Source organism: Crocodylus siamensis, chromosome 9, assembly GCF_052110815.1.
Source record: "Crocodylus siamensis isolate JL-2025a chromosome 9, ASM5211081v1, whole genome shotgun sequence".
In the NCBI taxonomy this organism is placed as follows: Eukaryota; Metazoa; Chordata; order Crocodylia; family Crocodylidae; genus Crocodylus; species Crocodylus siamensis.
This window is the reverse complement of record NC_143403.1, coordinates 61,461,622-61,482,744: the sequence shown is the minus strand read 5'-3', so window position 1 is coordinate 61,482,744 and position 21,123 is coordinate 61,461,622. Positions and strand designations below refer to the sequence as shown.

General features: G+C 42.5%; 1 protein-coding gene across 9 annotated transcripts in view; it reads right to left on the bottom strand.

The window, feature by feature from the left end:
* LOC149857756 (uncharacterized) overlaps positions 1-10,773 on the bottom strand; it is a 49,441-nt gene extending 38,668 nt beyond the window's left edge. For 2 of the 9 annotated variants that reach the window (XM_090063907.1, XM_090063906.1), the window contains exon 1: positions 10,286-10,402. Coding sequence is in view for 3 of the 9 variants with exons in the window: in XM_090063913.1 (XP_089920039.1) it covers positions 10,286-10,369 (84 nt within the window). In the remaining 6 variants the exon portion in view is untranslated. Of the gene's footprint in view, positions 1-9,799; positions 10,219-10,285; positions 10,446-10,537 lie in introns of those variants that run through there. The other 7 variants (XM_090063909.1, XM_090063905.1, XM_090063908.1 and 4 more) reach the window with 6 other exon arrangements.
* Between the last annotated feature and the right edge of the window lie 10,350 nt (positions 10,774-21,123).

The window sequence follows — 21,123 nt, the reverse complement described above, 5'->3', positions numbered from 1 at the left end:
AAAACACTAATAGGTGCTTCAATACAGATAAAAAAAATACTGTAGTAGCAGAAAAGTAGAATGTCTGTAGTTATGAACTCTCCCACCCCTTTTCTGTACTGCAGTCCTCAAGTAAAGAACCCCTGGCTTGGCATGTCTTACCCTTTTCTGGTTATTGTTGGCATAACTCATTTTAAGCAGAGAGTTTTGAAACTGACTGTTAGAAATGAACTAGCAAACAAGGTTGACATAAATGGAAATACTGGTATTAATAACTCAGACAAACTGATGTTCCCCTATGGAAACTTTCAGGGTCATATAATAAAATTTAGGCGAGGCATGCCATAAGAGTAATCTTTCCTCATTGGTTGCTCTCTTACCTCTGTAGAAAGCTTATAGCAGTCAAACAAAATGCATACCACATGCCAGTCAGCTCCAGCATTTGTGGTGGCTGCTCATAATTTATACAAACAAACTAGCTTTTTCACGTAGATTTTTTTTAAGTCAGACGTATGGCTGGTCCTTGGGAAAGCTAATTCTTGTGTGACTGGACATGAACCAGACTTGAACCATTAGGTTCAAGAGCTGCTAAACCGCATATGACTTTCTTTAGAGCTGTGATTCTGAACCAGGGTATTGTGGTACCCTGCGTGCCTTGAGATAATTTCAAGAGCGCTATGGGGTAGGTACAGCGTACAACATGGTTCATAAAATAAACCTAGAAATTTTGAATTGTGTTCATAGTGTTTTCTGCCTTGTGGTCTTTCTGAGTTCTCTGCAACAGAAGAATTGATCTATTATTTTTCTGTCGTCAAAAAATTAGTGAAAACTGAGCTGGCATTTTTTGAGGGGTGCCTCAAGTCTAAAATGGTTGAGAACTATTGCTTTAGAGAGAACCTGAAATATGGCCACAAAATGACAGTAAAATCTTACATCCACGCAAAGCTGCTATCCTGTTTTTCATGCTTTCTGCAGGAAGTGCTTCATTCAAAAAAAATGCTTTAGAAAGATAAACAAAGGCAGCATTTTGTGCATTTCCTCAGGCAAATCATCATGAAAGTTGGGAACACAATAAATAAAATTAAAGCAGCATAACGAAGAGTTCAAGATTTCATGATCACTCGCTTCAGAGTTTTATAGGTCAGCACAGGTCTTTTTCTACCAGAGCAAGTTCTAATTAACAAAATGTACACAACACACCATAGAAAAAACATTAACAGTAAATGATATGGCTGGTGGAAACTGATGAGGGCAAAGTAGGAACTTTCAAGAGGGTCAATCTGGTTTTCATTTACTTAAAAATTGAACAGCTAAATCCCCTCCAGTTAAACACTAGGAAACTTGGTCAGACTGTTTGAACTGCTCAGTAACCAGGAAAAATACAGCTTTTAATTGGTGTATCAAGTTGCAATAAACAAGGTCAACTGGATCAGTTACGTAGGTCCATAAAAATATATACCCCTAGAATGCCAGGACTAAATCTTCGTGATTTTTGTATGTAAACTTTTCCTTAAAAATTTGAAGATTAGTATAACTAAGTCCATATGCAGTTCAAGTGTCCAAAATGTAAAGTAATAATAATTTTAAAATAAATAAAAAAGGAACTGCATGGGCAAGCCATTTTCAAGCCCTTGAACACGTGTAGTTTTTTTGCTTACCACTTCACAGCCAAAATAATTTTTGAAGTAAATTTATAAATAGAAGCATCTGACAAACAGAGGTCAATGTGAGCAAGGATCTCTTTTGCAGCCACATAAGGCTGTTGTTCCTCACCCAGGCACTCCAAATGTTTTACATGTTGGGAGTCTGTTGTAAAACCATATGGAGAAGAAAACATTCCACATGTGAAAGCTCATCTCCAAGTATTCCATCTTGCCATTTGTGCCACAGATTTATTCCTGTGCCTCTTCAAATACCTTGAAATTGCTTCCGCAAGAAATAAGGACCTGTATCCAACTTAGTCTGAAGGAGGAAACTAAGAGAATGATCTAGAAAGAGGCAATCTTATTACAATACTTCAAAAATTAAAGATAACCCCTTCTACTCAAAAGATTTTATTTTAGAAACTTCTAAATGCTTCTTAGTACACTCAAGGTTAGCTGTCTAAGAAACTGTTATAGTTTGGATGAAGGGTATACAAATGATGGCTCTTGTTCTACCTCATTTATCCAGGGTTAATTTTTCCTTGTGTGCACTGTAAAGGGAAGTTTACAAGGCTCTTGCTTTGCCAGGACTTCAGAGAGCAGGATGCTTGTAAATTCTGCTTTACTGTCTGCACACAAGAAGAGAGCAGGAGGGCACAGCAGGGGAGTGGGGAAACATCACAGGAGCAGCAGCCAGAGGAAAAATAAAGCATTGGCTTGTTATTATAGGGTCCCAACCAACAAGCAGTTTATTTTTCCAAATAAATCTGCTTTGCAAATATCCTTTCTTTTCTCCCTTCAAGACATTGTCAGGAAACTTGGAATACTATACTGTTGCTTTTACAGGCAAATCAAAACATTCAGGCTACTAGGCTTGACATCGTCAGGGCTGGCCTAAAAGCAGCCAAGTACCCAACGTCCTGAAAATCAAACAGAAAAGTCTCAGTTCCTAGTAAGAGATCTAAGGCACCTTTCCCACATACACCTCCTCTTGGCCTACAGTACTGGCAGCAGGATTGATAGCAGCTCATGGGTTGATCCTCAGCTCCAGAAACCTGGGGTCATGTGACAACCCTGGGAAGTATCCTTTTAGAAGCCTGAATGACCAGAGCTGGATAACATTCACTATGGCTGCTGGACAATTTATCCAGGAGGTCTTCCATCACCAAGTTAATTTAAGATGAACTATATGGCAGTGGGTCAGTAAGGAAGAGATAATTAATTCAGTGTAGAAAGTCCCTCCCTTTCAGCCTGATAAGAAGTCTGACAATTTTTGTTTTGGTAGATTGATGTTGCAATCTGGCAGCTAATAAAAAAGGACGAGGAAAAAAAAAATACTGGATGAAAATGTGGCGTGCGGAGGTCAGAGCTGTTTCATCAATGGCCAGCATCTTAAGAATGCCTTGGTGTGGAGCTTTGATCCTCACCCAGCCAGTTTACAGAAGTGCTTCATGTGCTCCCCAGAACTCTGCCCTTCCTTTGGTTTAACAGTCTTCTTTAATTAGGTATTTGCAAAACTTTGAAGTCCTCAATTGAAGATGTTGCAAAAACATGACTAACTTCTGTCATTAAAGGGCTCCACCCAACACCAAGTACAGAAGTTTTGCTCAATACCCTACCTCTGCTGCGTCCAACTAATGTCAACAGGATGCAGAGCCTGATCCACAGCCTGCTAAATCCATGAAAGACTAATCATGAACTTTAGTTGGCTTTGGACCAGCCCCTAGAAAGCAAGCAGTGCCTTTTCCATTTTCTACCTTAAGCTGTTTTTCACTAATGATGTATTTCACTGCAGTGTGAATGAGTAGGTATATTCTTTATTTCAAAATGCTATACAATATTATCTACTGCAAGCTATAACAGGGATTAAGATGGTTTCCAATGGAGTCCAAGCAATTTCAACAGATTAAGTTACTAGTAAATAATTTTCCGGGATAATTTTTGTCCAAATATTCCATGCATGGCTCACAATGCTAGTATCCCTTGAAATAGTCAAGGATTTGTCCAAGCAGCATAGAATTTTGTTCTGCCTATAGCCTTCTATACTCAAGGCAGAGCCATAACCACTTCTCCTACAAAATTAAGACTCAGGTGCTAGATTAGGCAGTAATACCAATTAAATTAGGTGACTATACATAATGCTTAATACGCACAGATAAGTGGTAGTATATCATCAGACTAAGATTTTTAAATCTGAAACAAAACTTTTGGTATTACTGTGTGTGTCTACATATGCAATTAGTGAGACACAAACTCCAGCACACTTCACACCTGAGTCAGCTGCTCCTGGGCACAGCATCTTCAAATATGCCTGGGATTGCAGCAGTCAGAGTCAGGGCAGAGCAGCCCTGTGTTGGCAGAGGGCTCAGGGCGGGGCTATAGGTGGCAGCATCAGGCAGTGGAGGGGCTGGCTGGGACACAAGGGTATTCAAGTGTGGGGGTAGGTGGCAGGCAGGCACCCTCTGCACTTCAGCACCCTCGTGCCCCAGCCAGCCCTAGTCACTGTCTATGCAAGCATTTTAGCATAGTTAATTACTCTGCCATAAGACAGTACTGTCCAGAATAGTAATACAGGCACTCATGTAGATAGTAATGCTTTACTGCAGAGATAATTTGTCAACCCCACAGTAAAGCACACATGTAGATGCATCCAGCGTGTAAGAAAATAATATTGTATGGGCACAAAGGGAGAAGCAGTGGCAGCTGTCCCAGCGCTACATCTGCCTGCATCATTGGTCAGTCTAGGCTAGCACCCTCTAATAGTAGTTGGTATCACATGGGAGAAAGAGCTTTACTTGTCTTAAAAAAAAGTGTAAGGGAATAATTTATTTCAACCTAGAAGCAGGTTTCTATCCACTCTCATCTCAAGGTTAGTTGCCATATCCAGAAATTATAGGATTACTTCTCTGCTAGTTTCCATTGCTTACTCCAGTTGCTGCTTCTTTATCACGGCATTTGCAAATAAGAGTTATGATCCTCTCTAAAAGGAAAGCCCCATGTGCTGTGCAAGACATAAATCTTCCCCATTTTTCAGTCTCTTCAATGTTTAAGCAATTAAGAGTTAGAGATTAACATTTTTAGACAACACTGATCATTCAAGATTAAAGAGCAAATCGCTAGATGTATGATATTCTGGCCAGACAAGGCATTAGAGGGGAAAAAAAGTTACAAATTATTGCCGTGTTCCACAGACATGAACTCAGGTTCTTATTTCACCAGACTCCTTGTGTGAACTTAAGCCTCTAGGAGAGATCCTCTCTGCATCATTCTGTTTGAAATCCCAATGGCAGGATGAAGACTAACACACATGAAAAATACAGTTCAATGACCCAAATCAATTGTGTTTTAAGGGCATTGCTCTGTACTCAGTAGGAAATATTTTAAACAGGGAACAGAACTAAATAGGATCATTCATTGAACTGACCTGGAAATAAGACAGACATTTGGTAAATAAGGAGTTCAGTGCAAGCCAGTTTTATATATTAGCTGGAGTGGGTTTAAAACATAGCAGTGATTTTGTAAAGATATTAATTTAAACTATGCTCCAGACTTGCAGTGTAATGAACAGTACAGGAAAAATAAACATCACAAAGCAAGTGTGACATCTTTCAGTCCTGAAGGTGGACAATACAAAATAGTTTATTTCTAAAAATAAGCAATTCATAGGAGCTCTGAAATCACACATCTGCATTAAATAAAGACAGCCTACAACCCTCTTACATATGTAAGAATAAGACTTAAATTACAAAGACCTAGGGGGGAAGATCAGAATCAAATATCATGACTGGAAAAATTTATGAACCACCCTACACTAAAAAGGGGTAAATCAATCTTTTGTGTCAAATGTTAGAAGATCTCCGAGTTGGGAAAACAAAATTCTCAATTCATGCAACATAGATGATGACCCTCCCACCCAACTTCTCTACTTCACACAACCAAAACAGGCCAAGTATTTTAACATTCCACATGGTAAACACCCATCAAAGGAAGTGTCAGCAGGTATGAGCATACTGTAAACAAAAGGAGGAAAAATCAGATACAGAAAAAGGTGTAGATAAATTCTAATACCTATCATATTTTATTCCTAACACAGAATGTTATTTCACAGACACTGATGACACTAAAGTTTTTGCCAGTGAAACTTTTGTCTTAATTATGAAGATGCATTACGTATCCGGACTGGCATAGTTCCTTGAGACAGGCAGACAGTCTTACATCTGTTTTTATATAGGAACACAGGGCTTTATGGTGACCTATAAAGTAAAAATTATACAGAACTGAAAAGCCAGTTAAAGTACTACTAAAATAACCCTCCGAACACCCAGCTGCTGGAATAAAAAGTGGACAGGTATTAGTAGTCAGTCTTCTCTACTATCAAACACTTAGCTGTCCAAGGGACACACTTTACAAGTACAGCCAGTATGTGGAGATACTGCATTAAGCTCCCTTTTCTTCCTGACTTTTCCTACTGCTGTGTTCGAAGTGCAGGACTGCCTAGAAGGCATCAGTTTTAAATGTTTCAGGTTTTACACCATTGCTGTCAGAGGTGCAAATTTTGCTGCTCCAGTTGCATAATTTACTTATTCAGCTGCATGCTTGGTTGATCTGGCAGGAGGTTGTAGTACGGTAGTTGAGATTCTGGATACGTTGCCAATTGTGCAGCATGCTTTGTTGATCGGGCTGAAAACTTTAATAGCTGACATTTCATACACTTTACTAATCAGGCCACATTCTTTGCTAATTGAGGTGCATATTTTAGTAGTTGAATTTTTTAATACTTCACTGATCTTGGGAAGGATCCTGCTCCTACCCAAGACTACAGCAAAATTTACACTAGTTGCAATGGGAAAAGGATCAAGCTTCTAGTTGGAGTATCTGGAATTGGAAAACCCTCCTCTTAAAAAGACTCATATTTTAAATGCAGCATACCAGAGAAAGGTTAGTTTGGGGAATATATGGAGACCTTCTTGGTTAGTGTTTTATTAACAATACTGTACTTTATATACACATACAGAGTTGGAATTTTGACTGCCTTCCTGTCTGTTTAATCAAAATTACTTTTTTTTTCCCCTGATGAATAAACCATTGAATTGCAGATCTTATCCCACTCATTTTACAAAAGAAACACCACTGGGCCCATCATCAGATCTTTCTCCATATGATTAAACTCATGTTTTCTTATGTGGATATACTACTTGGGTCAGAGTGCTGGAGACAGATACAAGCTTCAAATAATTTAAGCTTTGCCACAGTGTCTTAAAGTTCCTCAACTCTGACGTTCAGAGACGACTTCCAAGGTTGAAAGGGGCAAGTAAAGCCTTCAGGGCCCACACAATCTTTGACCTTTCTGTTTAGACCATCACAGGCATCAATTAGCACAAAATCCAATATTATTCTTATGAGGTAAAAGATACCAAAACACATCCTAATAGTTCATAAGCTTCTGTAAAAGCTTCCAGATGATGTGAACTTGTTGTCATATTAAACTGCACTGGATTTGAAACAGCAACCTACAAAATAAAAAACACTCCATTCTAAGTGCAAAGATGCTCAGAATCCAAATAAAGATGTCAAAAAGAAAAAACAAAACAAAACAAAACAATGATGCTTACAGGTTAAGGACCATAATGTGATCCTTGGCAATACCAAGTAAACTTAACTTTCTACGGAAAGGAGAGGAATGCACAGAAGTGCTCCTACAGAATGCCTAAAGAGGTTGATGAGAGTTATGTACAACTTAAATATCATTCTAAAAATATTATCCTGTACTGTCAAGAGACTATACAGATCATATGCAATCTAAAAGGATAACTTGCATGACAGCAAGTCTGAGCTGGGAGGGAATACAACTGGTTTCAGTGTGCTACCATTAGAGGTAGTAGCTCTTCTTATAAAGGCAGAGGTCAATCAGCACCTTAAAGAGTCAACCAACCCGATTTTGGACGTGTGTGAACAATGGAAAGCTTAAGAAAAATACATAAAGAAAACATACAACTTGCTCACATCATCTTCCAGGTCTTACCACCCCCACCCATTCCAAGAAGCATATAAACTCAAATATAGCTACTTTCATCTGCTGACTATACATACACAAGGCATGACAATGCCAAACTATAAAAATGCAAAACTCATGCAGCTAGTGAGTTCTGCAGCTCAATCAGAGGAGGCAGCAGATGGATTAGGGAGACATGCTTCAATAACAGAAAAGACAGCAGATTATACAACTTGTTTATTGATGCAACACTATGAAATAAGAATCCAATTCATTAAATTAAGAAGTTACAGCGTACCTTCATAAAGTTAGGCTTCTAACATTCAAGCTATGTCATCAACTGCTAAAAAAAAAAGGCTCAACAGAAATAGCTAATGCATAGTAGTTATCTCACTGCAAAATCTTGTCAGGGAAAAGTATCTAAGTTTCTACTGAAAGACAGCAGAGGTCAACATTACATTTACCCCATACTTCCAGTTCACCTCTACTGGCTTATCTAGCAGTAAAACTAGTATCTTTTTTTTTTTTTACTAGGGACAGCTAGCCAAATTTAGTAAGCAATCCATAAGCCTTCCAAAACTCGTATTTCTTATAAAGTTAATAGCCAATTCAGTTACCAAGTATATCCCTGAAAATGGAAGATGCTGAATTTTAGCCGATTTTGGATTTTAAACTTAATTGCAGAACAACAAGAAAGATTTTTTACTTCCCTGCCTGCCATCTGACACCTCCAGCGAAGGAATTCTACATAATCTACACATCAAAGAAGTACTCAACACAGCTCACAATGACACTCATAGACTCAGAGGGACAGTTTTCCATCTAGCTCCATCTGTGCAAAAACAAGGTTTATTTCCTACCTATGGGGACTTTTTACCATCTATACTTTTCCCAGAGCCTGATGAAGGGACTTTGAGCCCAAAAGCTTGCAGAAAAGGACAATTTTCTTGTAATTTCCCAGTTGGTCTAATAAAAAGGTATAATTTTGGAACCAAGAGTTCTAGTTTTTTTGCATGTTATTTCTTATAAGGCAGTTACAACAGAACAGAAGGTACACCATATATTTTACACAGCATCCACCCTTCTTCCAAGGATGTAAAATCCTGAAGTTATTTAAGTCAATGGTAAGAGGCCTATTGACTTCAGTGGAACCAAGACTACCAGCTATTACATCCAAAGGGTGAGCATTTCATTTGCAAGTGAGACCGCACTGTGAAGCAGTCTGCCTTAGGAACCAGCCTCTGGTACTACTTTTTAGTATGTTGCAGCCTACACCAATGTCCCTTTAGATGAGACACCACACTTAGCAAGTTACATTGTTTCAACCCTTTTGAGACGACAAACTGAGAATTAAAAAATCAACAACACACAAAAGGAACATTCATACCAAGCTATCTGTATGCCTTGAGTACTTCACTGAATACCAAACTGAAGGACAAATTTTTACAATCCAATTTGGTTGTTGCTAACAGGAAGCCTCATATCTTATGTCTAAAAAGCTCAAACGTGTAAATGAATAATATGTAATACCCGCACAATTCAGAGATCTCACTAGTCCATATACACCAGTATCCTATAATTATAAACTAGGATTTATTTTTCAAGTCCTTTCCAAAGGACAGAGAATGACAAAACTGCATCAATACACATCCTATTCAAGATACTTTCTCAGTAACATCAGTACAATTCTACTAATTCGCTATAGTTGTGTGCGTTTAATCCCCCCCCCCCAATAACTACTTCTGCTCCAGGATGTGGGCTTTTACTACTCTGACCAAAAACAAAAAAGCGTCCACACAAGGAGGTAATCGGCTATAACTGTATCATCTTAAATTTACATCTCACTATATGACTACCACTTTCATGAGTGGAGGAGCTCCAACTGTGTTTAGCACATGGATCACCCTGCTACATGAGACAGAAAAAGAACAGCAGTACAGTGGCTGAAACAGGTTGATGGACTCAATCCCCAAGTCCTGCTATGGCAAATCCTGGCTAGAAGGCAGATTCTTTGCTAAACTGCTCCCCTGCATCAGAGCCACAACTCTTAGCACTTCCCCAGCTCAGATGTTGAACCATGGGCATGGGCATGGGCTCGGGCTGACAGCCTCCCACCGGCAGGACCCGGGATAATTCACAGCCTCAGTTTCCTCCCCACCTGTAGGGCTAGGACAACACCACCAACCTATTAGCGTTTGCGCGACTCTTGGCAAGTGTCAGGTGCTCTCCAGCTGCCAATAAACTGTCTGATCGCAGGCTTCTGAGCTAGGAAAGCTGCGTTTCCCGAGGCTGCTCCAGCCGCAGACCAGACGGAGCAGGCTCTTGCTCAATTTCAGAGCCAATTCTCGGCTTCGGCGGTTCCCCCGCGGAGCGCTCTTCAGCCTCTCCCACTCCCGCCTCGGCACCGCGGCGGAGCCCGGAGCGGCGGGACTCCGCGAGGCGCGGCAGGAGCCGCTCGCCTCCCTCCCGGCGCTGTTCGCCCCGCAATCAAACCAGCGCCCAGCGGCAGGGGCTGAGCAGCTGCGCGGCCGCCGCCCTGCCAGTGCCTCCCCCGGGCAAGCGCCAGGCACGCGGCGCGCGCTTCCTAACGACCCCCAGCCCTGCATCCCCCCTTCCCCCGCGGGGCCAGAGCTGCACCTGGGCGGACCCCGGGGAAGAGCGGGGGCGTTACCTTGCCCGCTGCCCCCCAAACGCAGAGCGCTGCTGCTGCCAGGAGGAGCCCCCCCGAGCGGCGCGGGGAGAAACTTCTGTCCATGATCTGCGTGTCTCCGGCTCCGGGCGGGCGCCGCTGGGAGCGAGCGCGGGCTGAAGCAGCTGTTACTAATACCTACTCCCTCGAGCCGGGACCTCCCTCCTCCCCCCCCGCGCGCTCCCCACTCCCACGATCGCTCCCTCCCTCCTCCCGCTCTCCGCTTCGCCCTACCTCGCTCCCTCCTTCTCCAGGCAGTCACCTGCAGCGGGGCGGGGAGCAAGGCAGGAGATGCCCCTCGCACGCTCCTGTCCACCTCTTCCCCGTGCTCTTCAAAGCAGCGGGCTGCAAAGGAAGCGCAGTCTCAGGCGCCGACTGCATTTTCTCCAGCTCTGGAAGAGACCAGAGGTTCCTGACGGCTGAGAGCAGGCGGGCAGGCAGGGGATGGATCGCCCTCGTCCCCTGCCATCAGACCGCACGTAGTTCTTGTAGGCAACCAACCTTTCTGCTGGGGGTGAACCTCTAAGATCCTGCATCTGTACATGCAAGAAACGTCGGCCCTCCCAGGCAGAGAGGAGGTGGGTATTGGTTGCAGATGGGGGAGAGAGACTGTCACTACTGAGCCCTGGGAGGGAGGGTATCGTTCCTGCAGTCGGTAGTCTCATCCACCAGTGCTCAGTGGACACTCCTTCCCTCCCAAGCCTTGCTCCATTTCCTCACACTGAAGCCATCTGCTAACAAGGTGGTCCTGCTGCTGATTGCTATTGCCCCACTCCCTTGGAACAGGCTGGGACTAGTATTTTGGGAATGGGAGGATCTGGAGAAAGGGGGCTCTCTCCTGACTGTCCTGTTTCCAAAGAACTAGTCCCAACCTGTTCCAAGGGAGTGGGGCATATAGACACTGCATTCTTTAAAAAGGAAACATCCAATATTCTGTCACCTCTGTACTATAGTATAATTCCTCTGTGCTAAACAAACCTAAAATAAAAATCCTTGTATTCAGGAGCTTACAGTTCAGGCATAGGACAAAAGATGTTCAATGAAACAGACATAGGGAGCACAAGGAGATAAGATGCATGAAAAGTGGGAGCCACAGCAGGCCAGCTGCATAACAACTTTGTTGTACATCAGGCTATTATTTTATAAGGTTATTTAAAGCACAAAATCACATTCTGTTAAGTGTAACAATTTTCTAATTTCCTTAGTGCACTGTAATTGCCTTTCCCAGCACTGTAATGCAGACAGGGTATGTGAGAGCATCTAGGAAATCCATAAACAATAATGCTTAGCCTGGACACATTCCAACTAGCTGTATAGCTGTCATCTAATTGTCACAACACCCCTGGGACAAAGTTAAGAATTATCTCCAAAATTATGGAAGAGGGGAGCCTGGGAGAAACAAGGGAAGCCTGGTCCAAGGCTCAGAGGCAGGCAGTAGCAGGACTGTTTAACTAGTTCTTATTTCCCTACTCAAGCCTCACCGGCCATATCCAGATGAGTGTGGATGTGTGGTACGTGGCGTCACAGACACACAACACATGCAGGCATTCCCTGTGCTGGTACCTTGCTCCTGGGGTCAAAAAAAAACATGCCAAAAAAAAGCAGAGCGGTGCATATGGCAGCAGCATGCTCCAGCCAGAACTGAAGCCTGGCTGGCTGGAGCCATACTCCAGCTGTCGCCCAGGCTCCCAGCTGCAGAAGTGCTGTGGCTGCAGCTCCCCAAGGCCCCCCAGGATCCCAGGTAAGGCTGCTGGGGCCAGCAGCTGTGCTGGCCCCAGCCTCCCCTACTCCACCAGGGATAACCTGCTGTGCACCAGAATGTGTGTGGCATGGGCGTTGTGCTTGTGGACTTGGCCATTTGGGTTAAGTGGGAATCTGTGACCAGATGTCCTGATTATGGGCATATTAGAAGCATGCTAGCTAAACAGGGCTGATTATCCCACTTGCAAGCATTCTGTGTGCAATCACTAGCTTATTTTTAAGCAGATAATTTGATTTCTAGGAAAAGTTCTTGTCAGCCATAAGTTGCAACTCTTTAAGCATTGGTTTATGTTTAAACTTAGACCTTCCTTCTCTTGTATAATGTTTCTTCAGTTACCTGTCAAATGAAAAGTACTGTACTACTACATAAAAAAATGTTCTGAATAAATATACTGCTTCACATTTTCCAGCCCTTGCAGCATATTTTTTTTTACAATAGAGCTCTCCTGCCTGAAACATGGTCTGGTCTCTATAAGATAGGACTGAAATGCATTGCTTTTCTAATGCTCACAATTCAATCTCAGAGAATTGTCAAGATAAATACATGTTAAGCCTGGAAAAATCCTTCAAAAAAATAATTTTGTTTCCACATGAAGCTCAGTGTGACAGAAGTAAATAAAGGCTAGGGACAGACATTCAAAAAACCTGAGCCTGAATTGTTTCAATCTTTGCAGGTTAGTCTAACCTAGCTAGGCTGAATGGGTTTGTAACAGGACAGCCATTCTCTCTGGATTGAGGAAATTTAGGCACAGGGAATGCTAAAGCAGCCCTCCCTTCCTTGCAGAGTGCTGAGCTGAGGTGGGGTGTGGCCAGGTTCCAGCAGATCACTGATTAGGGAGGTCCACCTGCACTGTCCCAGGCTTTTCCCCCAGCCATGAATGACACGTAACCCTGGTGGCTGGGGGGGTGCAGAGGTGGGAGCACGGCAGTGGTAAGTGGGAGCTCCTGCAGATGGCACCAGCACTGTTGGTGGGGGGGGAGGGGTGGTGAGTGCTGACTAGGGGTCGGTGACCACCTGTAGACGCTGCTGGCAGGCATCGCTGCCCATCTGCAGATGCCACAGGCAGGGATTGCTGAACACCCGCAAATACCACCAGCTTTTTGTAGAGGGTGCACTGCCACACTCAAGGGGTGCACATGCACCCCCTACGCATTGCCTCTGCCCCTGGCTGCTCAAGAGGTGGGAGTATTACCAGACCCTTGCTGGCACTCTCAAAGTGGGGTGTGCAGTGCATCTGTTGATGATATGGAGCTTTTCAGTCTCCCTTCCTGCTTCTTCATACTGTCTGCAGCAAACTGATAGGTAAACAAGCCAGGAAGGAGCTGATAAGTGTTTTTTACCTCATCAGCAAAACAACAGCCTCTCTCCATTAGTTCAAACTCTTTTTAAGCAGCTTAGCAGCTGACCTGTTGATTAGCTCCAAAAGCTGGTAAGCGGTCACTGTTCTGCCTGTCCCAGTGAAATTGGAGACATGCACAGGCACACCTCATACCACATGCCTATGGTCTGTGCTGAGGAAGGAGGGAACCCTGCTTGTCCACCAAGCAGCGAAGGTGGGGTAGGGCAGGTGGAAGATGGGCAGACAGTGCTATGTCTGCAGTCTTTGTTGGAGCTGTAGCCAGGGAGCAGAGGGGAGGGGCCAGCCCTGCTGCAGAGCAGAGAGCCCCACCCAACCCAGAGAGCATGCCAGGATCCTGGGGGAGTCTGGTTCATCTTAAACCAGCAAAGGGTCTGGGACAGACACTGAATAAACTGGTTTAAGTCAAATCAGTTACGTTTGATACTACATTCAACCAGGTTTATCTCAAACTGGTTTCAGCCATTTTCAAATTGGTTTATATGAACTGAACATCTGTTCTGTTACAAGTTTAAACCAGTTTCTGATCACTTAAACCAGTTTATGTGTAATGTCTGTCCCTAGCCAAAGCAATTCCATCTCCTATTTCCTTATGCTAATGTGGAGTTGATGAGGCTATAAGTCAAGGGATAGCTAGCAGAAGTTTATTTCCAGACTGTCTTTTCTTAATCTGACAGGACTGGAAATAGATTTCAAGAAAATGTGTAAAGAACAAAGAACATGCCTGGGTCTAGTGTTGCAGCTCTCTTTAAAGATCTTACTTTTGTTAGTTGCATTCCTTTCCAGGGGTCATCTGAGTGCAGGTACCCATAATCATTTTGAGGCAAACAGGCTGCCATGTGGACTACGATGCTGTTCCAAACTGTGGACTTTTAGCATATACCACAGACACAAACATGTGCAGCTTTCTCATTCCTTGCTTATGCTGAATTCAGACCCAGCCACCCCTCCAGTCCTTTCAGTATGTCATAGCTCAACATCCACCTGCTGCATACATCTGTCTCCATCATATCATGTGACTTTAAATCCCTAAATACTCACTACTCAGAATTAAGGATCTAAAGTTACATAAATCTAAGTTTTTTTCCAACTTGAAACAGTGAATCTCTTATGACGCATTTTATGTTTAAGGTTCTGAACTCTCCCATACACATACATTAACATGATTTCTTTTCTAGGTAAGTATAATCTTTATCTTACCTAGTGTTCACTGTTAAGTTCTCCTCAGCACTCCTACACATTGTCCCATGTGAGAAGGCAGCTGGCCTCTAAAGTTTCTTCCATCCAATATACCAAAGACTAAAAGTATTCTTTCTGCTCTAGCTTGTAGCTTCCAGGTGAATACCAAGTCAAATTCAAGATTGCATACCCATTTTGAAAGCCCTTCATAGGACTGACCCAAGTCTCCTAAGGGACTGCTTCACTATGGAAGATCATGAGCTCTCGAGTCAGCGATGTCCACTGGAACAATGTCACCATCAACCTCATGGGTGAGACTTATGAATACAAGTGGCAGAACTTTCTCAACCAGTGGCCCAAGAATATTAAATTTGATTGTTTAAGAGGTGGAATGATCATGAACCTTAGTACTCGCAAAGTTAAATGTAAAATATGTTTACTGTAAACAGATGAAACTGAGTAACGTTAAAAACCAATTTCCATAGCCTAAACCAGGGGCAGGCAATTATTTCAGGTGGAGAGGCACTTACCAAGTTTTGTCAAGCGATTTTAGGGCCGCATATCAGGTAGCCAGGGGCAGATAAATATTAATTTTCTAAATTTTTTAGGGGCCCCGTGGGGCCTGGTGGGTCACATCTGGTCCCAGGCTGCATTTTACCCACCACTGGCCTAGACAGTGGAAAGAAAACTTTGTGGGTTCACTTCTTAAATGTGCAACACACGTGGAAAAAAAAATCTAACCCTCAAAACCCAGAAAGAGTCCAGTGTAATGTCCCTCTGAAGTTAATGCAATTCACTGTAACTTGTGCACTTTGGAGTAGCTGGGATATCCAAACTAACAGCCCCAGGTGGAAGGGGAAGAAAAGAGCACTATCAAGGCATTTTCACTAACTGCCACTCAAATCTGCAGTTTATTCATCCCTTGGTTCACTAGAATCCAGATTTTCCAACCTTCTTGTCACATAACACTATCTTTTAATTTTTTTCATTCCTTTTTATGTGAAAGGCAAAAACTGATTATATCCATTTGATTCAATTTGGGGTTACTGCAGTCACATGAGTATCTTTCATGTTTACTGAAATTAACCCACAACATTAATTGTGTTGCTCACTCTACATACAGATGCCATCTGCCTCATCAACATAAAAAAACAGGAACATAGCCTTTTAAGTAATTATCTGTCCCAAAATAGTAACTTCTAAAAGAATCTTGGAGTAAATTGGGGCCAACATTAAAAAAAACAGAGATGGAATTATTAATCTACAGTAGAGTCATTTGTAGAACAAATTGCTAAGGACTGTCATTACTGTTCTATTTTCTGCAGTTAGTACAAATAAATATTTTTCCTTCAAGTGAAGTATGATGGGGATCTGGATGCCAGAGGCTGCTTGCGATGTGTGTAGCTAGTTAGTAATTTTATCATTTGTGTGTGGTCAGAACAGGTTTATTTTTAATAAAGACAAAAAGATTCTTGCAGACTGAATGGCACCAAATAAGAGGAATGTGTAAATGGAAAAAACATCCAATAAGTTCAGGAAACTGAAACATACCTGTGGTGTTGTCAGTGGTTAGAGAACAAGAACTCTGTTAAGAAAATAATATGGAAAAAAGTCCACTACTGTAACTGGATCCGTTGGACTGTATGGAGAATGCCACCTACTGGTTCTGTAGGAGTTCATCGGTTGTCCTTTCAGTTTGGCTTCGTTTCCTTAATAAGAAGCCTGGAGAAAAAGAAATTAAATACTTTCTGATCAGCTGTGTAGTGATTTTTCTAATTACAAGCTTTTCTAAATGGGTTATTGTCCTATACCAAATAGAGTAATCTTTAAGTTCAATTTGCTCCAAATGCTCAAGAGAATAATTATGTTATCTATTTTCATAGATTTCATAAACATCAGGGCTGGAAGGGACCTCGGGAGATCATCGAGTCCAGCCCCCTGCCCAAAGGGCAGGAAGTCAGCTGGGGTTATAGGATCCCAGCAAGATAAGCATCCAATTTACTCTTGAAGGTGTTCAATGTAGGTGCTTGAACCACCTCCGATGGTAGACTGTTCCAGACCTTGGGGGCTCGGACAGTAAAGAAATTCTTCCTTATGTCCAGTCTGAAACGGTCTTGCAGGAGTTTATGACCGTTCGACCTAGTCATCCCTTGGGGCGCTCTGGTGAACAAACGTTCCCCCAGATCCTGGTGGTCACCCCGATAAACTTATAGGTGGCCATCAGATCACCCCTGAGCCTACGCTTTTCCAGGCTAAAGAGTCCCATGTCTCTCAGCCTATCATCGTAAGATCTGTTTTCCTGACCTCTGATCATGCGTGTGGCTCTCCTCTGGACTCGCTCAAGCTCTCAAGCTTCTCCACATCCTTTTTGAATTGTGAAGCCCAAAACTGGGTATTTAACGTATTACTAATATATTAGTAAGTAATGCTGGAGTGATGTTTTAGTTGAGATGATCCAAGAAATATATGAGGCAAAGATTTTTTGTGGGTGATATCTTTTATTGGACCAGTTATCAAGTTGGGAGAGATTTAGACAAGCTTTCAGGTACAAGGACTTGAGGAAGGGTACCTTGTGCCTATAAGCTCATCTAAATCTCTACCAACTATGCAGCTGATTCAATAAAAGATATCACCTATATTAGTAATTGGTCATATTATGTTTCTACTGTAAATCTACAAGGGTTTGGCCAACAATAGTTTGATTTGTAAAATAGTTTGATTTCTATTTAGCCCAAAGACTGTAGTAGTTAAAAAGGTAGTGAGACTGTACTGACTGTTTAACTTGTTAAAGTATTTCAAGAGTTTTCATGAATCTATCCTGCACCCCACCAGTAGCATTTGTACTTTATATATGGTTACCTTATGTATCAGAAAATGTTTTTGAATGTATAGAAGGTAGACCCGATTGCTTACACAAGAATTTTTATGCAATCTAAATGTCTGCAGGATTGGGAATGAATTGGGACACTGTAGTATACCCATTCCTTTCCCTCTGCAAAAGGTAACTAGAAGTTCCCTTAAATTTAATGCAATTTCTACTATTTTAAAGGCTAGTAAAATATAAGTATACAGCCTCAATCTGTTAGAAAAATATCAGAATAAACCTTCAGGTCAATACCTGTTTAAAAAACACATCTCATCCACAAATATGCTACAAACCACAGTTATGTAATAGGATCAGACTCTCAAAAACAATTAATTTAATCTCCAACAATATAGTGCATTACACAGACAGAAGTAATCTGGACTCTTACTCCCATTGTTCCTTCACTTGGATGCAAAAATGAAAATTCTCCAGACTCAAATGCCTTACTGACCACAATGGGGCTGGAGAGTGCCCAGCGTCCTGCAGACAGTACTCAGTGTCTTGAAGCGTTAAGCTCAGGTTCGCTTCTCAAGTTGAACAATATGTTGATTATTTTGACCAGAGCAAATGAGCAAGGGGAATCATTAGCTCTCTGGTGAGTGTGCTGTTCAGGTTCATTCTTCTGTAATTAAGTGCTGTATGCCTGTTAAATATTATATCACAACACAACTGGGCTCTTGAAAGTATCATAGGGAGATGTACCTGTGTAACACTGCTATTCTAATGAGAGGCCAGGTGCTTCTGCAGTTTATTAGCAGTGACCGAAAGATGTTTAAAGTTGCCAAATAGAATTGTCTTGCATTATAGCATCACCTGTCATCTTAACATTACAAAAGTGAACTATTGGATTCAGTTGTTCTCTGGGAGGGGAGCAAAATTTCCCTTACAGATTTTGCATTCTCACCTTTTCCACCTGAGGAGAGCTGAATGCAATCCAGAAAGGAATCTGTCAATAGCACATTAAACTTTGACCTTAGGGATCATCTGAAAAACTCCTCAGTTCACAAACTGAATACGACAGCTATAGATGATACGGTACTTTCAGCACTGGGACTTCAACCTTTGAACTTGGCCTTATAAATATGAGAAATATGTTACAACAGCAAAACGGTGAAAAAAGTAACTGCATCCTCCCCACACACTTTAGTGCCAGATGCCAGCCAGCTTTTTTGACTCTGCTAGGAAAGTGTATGAGTCTCTTACAAAGGGCTAAGAGAGATTAGTTAAAGAGATCTTTAGAAAGCAAGAAACTTGTGGCTGGCTCTGGAGCAAAGACTCACATAGCCTGCTTTAGTAGGCGGAATAATTTTGTTACTTTTTAATGTTTATATCTAAGAATAACAGTGTTCTGAAGGAAGTTCCTGAATAGATGTTTGGGTGTGGTATTAGTCCTTCCTGGGCTATGGAGACAGAGCAGCAGCCTATGAAATTCAACATATTTTTTTTACTTCTGATTTTTATGCACTTGGATTCTTGATCTGTGATTGTTCTGGACTGGTTCTTAGCTATTTAAACAGCTAACTTGGCAGAGCATATTGGTATCTATATTACTAGCAAATTGCCAGTCAAGAATGTTGATAGGGACCCGGGGAGCGGGGGGAAGGCAGCTGGGGGGTGACCTTGTAGCCACCTATAAATTTATCAGGGGAGGACAGCAGGGAATTGGGGATGCACTGGTTACCAAAGCGCCCCAGGAACTAACTAGGAATAATGGGTGCAAACTAGATTTAGGTTAGACATTAGGAAGAACTTTAATTTTTACAATAAGGGTGGCCAGAGTCTGGAATGGGCTTCCAAGAGAGGGGATGCTATCACCTAACTGGAGGTCTTCAAGAGGAGGCTTGACAAGCACCTGGCTGGGGTCATCTGACCCCGGTCCTCTTTCCTGCCAAGGTCAGGGGGTCAGACACAATGATCCATTGGATCCTTTCCAACTCTAGAATCTATGAAGGCCAGCACCTCGCTGCCACCACCCCACGCTGTTGCTGTCCCCAAGGAGCAGGGCCAGGGTGGTGGGAGGCGAAGCCAGCAGCACTGGCCTAACCCCCCAGCTCTGTCCCCTCCATCCCTCTCCACCCCACGCCACTGCCGCCTCCAAGGACCAGAGACTCGGGGGGGGGGGGCAAGGCCTGGCTCCGTCCCCTCTATCATGGTAGGGCTCCATCCCCGCTGTCATTTTCCCTGCTCCTCGTTTGGGCCTGCGCCACCCCCGACCCTGCATCTGTCTGTTAGTTTGTGTGTCTATCTGTGCGGCGCACTCTGATTGGTTGTTTCAGTAAGCATTGTGATTGGTTGCCGAGACAACCAGAGTGCTCCAAGAGCATTACAGGCAGACACACAGACAGATGGACAAAGCCTTTTTTTAAATATTTATATAACTAGCACTACGCATTTTTCAATATGAAAAATGCTCTTCCAATTGCAGCTACTGCACGTCATTTATTTGTGACAATCTTTATGGGTATATCCAGATGAACACGTTCATGCGGGGGTGTGCATTTGCTGTAGCACAAATTGCAGCAGCACATATTTGTGCCACTGCTTTGTGCCCCAGGGCATGCCCCTGCACACACGCTCTGGCACACACCAAATTGTCCCAGTTTGGGAGGCTAGGGCCAGCACCTCTGCTAGGCCTCCCAAGGTAGCAGCGGCACCGATCTGGCTGAATGGAGCCTGGCCAGCAACCAGATGGTGGCTCTGGATCGCCAGGTTCTGTCTCTGTGCTGTGTGCACCATACCACTTACCTTGTGTGTGTTGTTCTTGCATTGGGAGATGTCAGTGTCAAATTTACAGTGCAGCAAACAGTTGCACATGCACCGCATATGGTTTGCGGTGCCTCAAACAGCTTTGAGAAGCCGTAAACTGCACGTGCATGCTTGTCAGGATACACCCTATTAGTCTCTGAGCAAGTGACTGAGATTCTCAGGGCTGTGTACATAAAGTCACAGATAGTTTGAGAGCTTTACCCCAGCAATTAACTGTCTCCGAGAAGAAGGCTTGAAGGCAAGAAGCAAACATAAGCAAATATTGGAACTGGAATGCTACATTACTCCCTTTCTTAATTTGAGCTCTCTGTAGGGAGGCATCTATTCTTCATTCTTATAATAATAGCTAAGCAGATGAGATGTCATGCAAGTTGACTATATAATAATTAAACATTCGTATTTTCCCACCATTGCTTTTTTCAACATCCATTGCAGATACAGTCATAAAAAATAACTCCTAAAGGACTTAAATTCATATCCATTCATTCAAGGGTTCTTCTCAAAATTAATAAAAAATGTCTTTGCTAACCCAATGCAAACATTACATATGGTTACAAGTTCACTGTCAAATAAACAGCAAAGACATGTCTATTCCTACTGGATATCTAGTAACAGGAATCAGACAGCAAAACTCACAGACAACAACATAAGATAGAACTGTAGTTCTGGAGGACTTATATAAAACTCTGTCCATTGTGTGTTTATTGGAAATCTGCAAAATAGTATGTTAAAGACAAGTCATTGCCTTCAAATGACAGTGCTCTGTTGCTAAGAGATGAGGAAAGAGCCAACATGGACCTGGCATGTGTATAATGTATATCCAGATCATTATTTCATTCCTTTACTGGTAAGAAACTAAAAGACGTATTAGTTGGAAGTAAATCAGTTTA